Source organism: Cucurbita pepo, unplaced genomic scaffold (assembly GCF_002806865.2).
Source record: "Cucurbita pepo subsp. pepo cultivar mu-cu-16 unplaced genomic scaffold, ASM280686v2 Cp4.1_scaffold000313, whole genome shotgun sequence".
In the NCBI taxonomy this organism is placed as follows: Eukaryota; Viridiplantae; Streptophyta; class Magnoliopsida; order Cucurbitales; family Cucurbitaceae; genus Cucurbita; species Cucurbita pepo.
Window position 1 is genome coordinate 2,699 of NW_019646560.1, and position 3,974 is coordinate 6,672.

Sequence of the window (3,974 nt, forward strand, 5' to 3'; positions counted from 1 at the left end):
AGCTTTGATGTCATTTGTAACAACCCAAAGCCACTGTTAATAGATATTGTTCGCTTTGGCTCATTACGTATCACCGTCAGTGTCTGTTAGGGAAAGATTTTCACACTTTGATAAGGAATTCTTCGTTTTCATCTCCAATTGATATGGGATCTTACAAGTAAGGGTCGAGTTTTGATGGAAAGAACCACTTTTTTCTTGTGAGGTAGCATGTCAAAAATGATAGATCATATATCATCCAATCAAGCAATAGATTCTACAAGAACGGGAACAAGCTACCGGTAACGATTTTCAGAGTCGAGAACTGAATATGTGCAAGAAAGATAGTGGTTTACGGTCGAAATACAGTTCGATACCATAATGAATATTAGTTACTGTACTAGTTAAAGAACGAACCTTTTACATATAAACATATGGCTGCATATATGACACGACCAAGACAGCGACAACGAAAGGCAAACTGCATTCTTTTGCTAACAAATTTTACTTCCAAAAGGGGTCACTTACATGTTGCAAGAGGATTACGCTTCGTTTTGATGTTTAAGCAGTCAACCGAGCACAACCCGTGTCATGCTATCCTTTAGACCGATTACTTGCAGCTTTTCGTCTCGCGCAGCATCCAACTAAGTAGATCATCAGCTGGAAATCGAACTAAGAGTTAAGAAATAAAGAAAGGGAATTGAAAAGATCTGGAAGTGCTAGCAGAAAGTGTCTTACCAAGATAACAAATAGAACGACATTGAAGATCGCAACCAATCGCCATTCCGTTTTCATGTACTGTGCGACTCCGGCCCTGAATGATCAAACAATCAAATGATGATGAAACGGAGAATGAATGAAAGAATAACGTCACAAGAGATATTTACTTGCACGAATCGCAATCGTAACACTTGACTGCCTTCGAATTCTTGTATAGTTTGCAGTCATGGTTTGAATTGACAGGATGAAAACTCAAGTCATAAAATGATGCATTAACAGCAGGATAACCACACCTATCATTCATATCAGGATGCCCAAAAGATAGCATCAGTCACAAGAATTCAAATGCATAGCTTACGGCCTTACGAAAAGCACATGAATTTAGTTTCTTCTTTTGTTTATTGCTGATATTAACATAAGAAAACGAACAAGGAATTTGAAAGTTACACCTACTCGGATGGGGGTCTGCAACAACCTGCTTCAATTGGCGTCAGCTTTGCCAACTTATACTGCTTGAGAGTCTGAAATTGCCAAACAAAATGACTTCATGAAAAAGTTCAAATAGTCTCATATTCAAATCGTCCAAGCTCGAAACAAGAACCTTGTATTTTTTTGAAAGAATATTACAGTCCTCGGATTTGACGAGACAGCTTTTCAAACGCATCCAATTGTCGGTATCATTAAGCTGTAACGGTGCGCCAAGATTAGCAGAAATAAATGATCTTAATCTCTCAACAAAAACTAAAATAGCACTCACCTGTTTTAGAAACCATGTACTATAATCTTGTAGTTGATACTCCTTATACCTCATCAATGGGAAGAAAGGGGAAAATATATCAGTGTCGATGCAACAAGAACCGAACTTCGAGCATTATCAGCACCAGTTACTCTTAAGCATCCTCAAAACAAAGTTACTTACCTCAAGCCAGCAACAGAATGCCCTGAACCATTGTTTGTAACAATAAACCTAAAAGGGATTCAAATAGTTACGTTAGGTTCAGGAAGAGTACAACAATACAAACTACATACCAACTGGGAAGACACCAAAGCAAGGTTCAAGCATTCGCAAAGAGGAGGTGTGAGCCATGTAATTTTGGTGGCTAAAAGATGAGAATAACTAAGGATGTCCACTTTGATACTTCCTTTTATATCTTGAAGGGATCATGTGAAGATAACAAAGAAAATAAAAGTAAATGAAAGGAGTGAGCCATGAATGAAAGTGAAACCGTGGTTTAAGTATAGCGTAGTTCTCATCTCATGGTCTAACTTTATCATTTGTGAGATCCCACATTGGTTGGAAAGGAGAACGAAACAAGGGTGTGGAAACCTCTCCCTAACTGACACGTTTTAAAACTTTGAGAGGAAGCTCGAAAAAGAAAGCCCAAAGAGGACAATATCTGCTAGTGGTGAACTTGGGCTATTACAAATGATATCATAACTAGACACCGAGCAGTGTGTCAGCGAGGATGTTGGGCCCTTAAGGAGGGAGGATTGTGAGATCCCACATCGGTTGGAGAGGGGAACGAAACATTCCTTATAAGCGTATAGAAATCTTTTCCTAGAACGCGTTTCAAAACCTTGAAGGGAAACAATGTCATCCACTCAATAAAGACTGAAAAGCATCGCCTCTCGTGATCACACCAGCTCCTTCTTTCACTCATCTCAATCTTATTTAGAAGGCATCCCGACATAATGCATCAAAGGAATCGTTTGACAAGTACACAAAACATAGAAACATAAGTCGTAAATTTTACCTAGTAGAACATATTCAAATAGGACATGTGAGAAAGCAATGTAATTTTTTTCAATATGTTAAAGTTTAGAAACATGAGAAGGGTTGCAATCATGGGTTTGATAATGAATCTACTTCAGAAACATATACTTACGCCAGCACCGTAAACACCAGAATCCCCACCAACGTAATGCACAGCATGATCAAATACTACAAGCAGAAGGTCAAGGTCGAGCAAATATTGGGAAAATTAACATCAAATGTTAAGACAAAACATTTAAAAGGATACAATCCACAGCAATATGGAACTGTTCTTAAGAGCACCAAAAAAACCAACTATAGACCTGGTTCAAAAGTTTTGATAGCAACAATATTGGGTGAGTGAAACAGAATATACTCTGAACTAAACAAGATTGCATTCCTCAAAAGAATTGAAAACTTACACCACAAAGATGAATCCACCAAGTCCCATAACAGGAAGAGTAAGAGATTTTCGACAGCCGTCATGGTGCGTGCCCATCCATATCCCAAATATTACGACAAGAATAGCTAGAAGCTGTAACATGAAGATACAGAGTGATTTTATTGCAAGATGGGCAATCCTAGACCCAAGTAGTCTTGCTAAGACATAGTTAACTAATGCTTAAAGCCCTGCTACATAAACTCATTCTCGTATGAACTCCCACAACAGAGAAAAGGATTATGAAACTCATTGAACATATGAAAACAATTCAAAGGCAATGCAGGCAAAACCCATCAAACATACAAGAAACTTCAACAAATACATTGACAAAGACATAAACAAAACCTCATTTGCACAACATTTGAAAGGGGTGAAACTAAGTCCAAAAACATGGGAGCAAAAAACAGAACAAATGTCCACATAGCAATGTAACATATAAACACCATCTTTGAAACAAAACAAAAAAAAATGGAAAAATGAAGAGAAATCGTGCATACCATGGTGAGAAAATTGATCCATCTGATGATAAAGATGCTAGTTCCCATTCCCATTTTGCTCCTCTTCCTTTTTACCTCCTTGCTCTCAATGTCGCGGCCAGAAACAGAGAGAAATAGGTCCAAAAAGGCAGGAAAAAAAAAAATCCGGGTGTGGAAGTTTGAAGGGAAAATATAAAAAGGGAGAGTGGAGTTTCTTGAGAGCTTAGCTGTGGAGGTGGCTGGAAGCAAAGAGAGCGGCTACGCTGGGAGGAGACGGGGTGGAGTGGGGATAATGTAAGAAAGGTAATGGCATTTTCGTCAAAGGAAAAGAAGAATCACATGGCTCTATGAAAACCCTGATGTTATCCACCAATCCGACAAGACACTCATAAAAGGGAAAGCCGTGATTTTGGACTTAAATTTGAGGTTAATGAAATTATGAGTCTAAGTAGTCTTAATCATATTCTTAATAGACCAATGTTTACGCCTGTAAGAGGGCTTCCAGATCGACCCTGGTCTCTTTTGTTTGCTTTTTCTTAGTCACTTCAATTAAATCTCTTTATTTCCCATCTGGGTTTGGTTTTTCCTTAACAAAATCTTCTCTTTC

The 3,974-nt window shown here is 38.2% G+C and overlaps 1 protein-coding gene across 1 annotated transcript; it reads right to left on the minus strand.

Moving 5' to 3' along the window:
* Nucleotides 1-275: 275 nt before the first annotated feature.
* Nucleotides 276-3,713, minus strand: LOC111784957 (tetraspanin-10-like). The gene is made up of 11 exons (XM_023665459.1): nucleotides 3,389-3,713; nucleotides 2,872-2,984; nucleotides 2,718-2,772; nucleotides 2,583-2,638; nucleotides 1,616-1,663; nucleotides 1,454-1,502; nucleotides 1,298-1,381; nucleotides 1,150-1,217; nucleotides 864-989; nucleotides 715-790; nucleotides 276-636 (listed from the first exon to the last, which is right to left on the minus strand). The coding sequence occupies exons 1-11, from the start codon at nucleotides 3,440-3,442 to the stop codon at nucleotides 571-573; spliced, it is 795 nt and encodes a 264-aa protein (XP_023521227.1). The 5' UTR covers nucleotides 3,443-3,713; the 3' UTR covers nucleotides 276-570.
* Nucleotides 3,714-3,974: the final 261 nt, after the last annotated feature.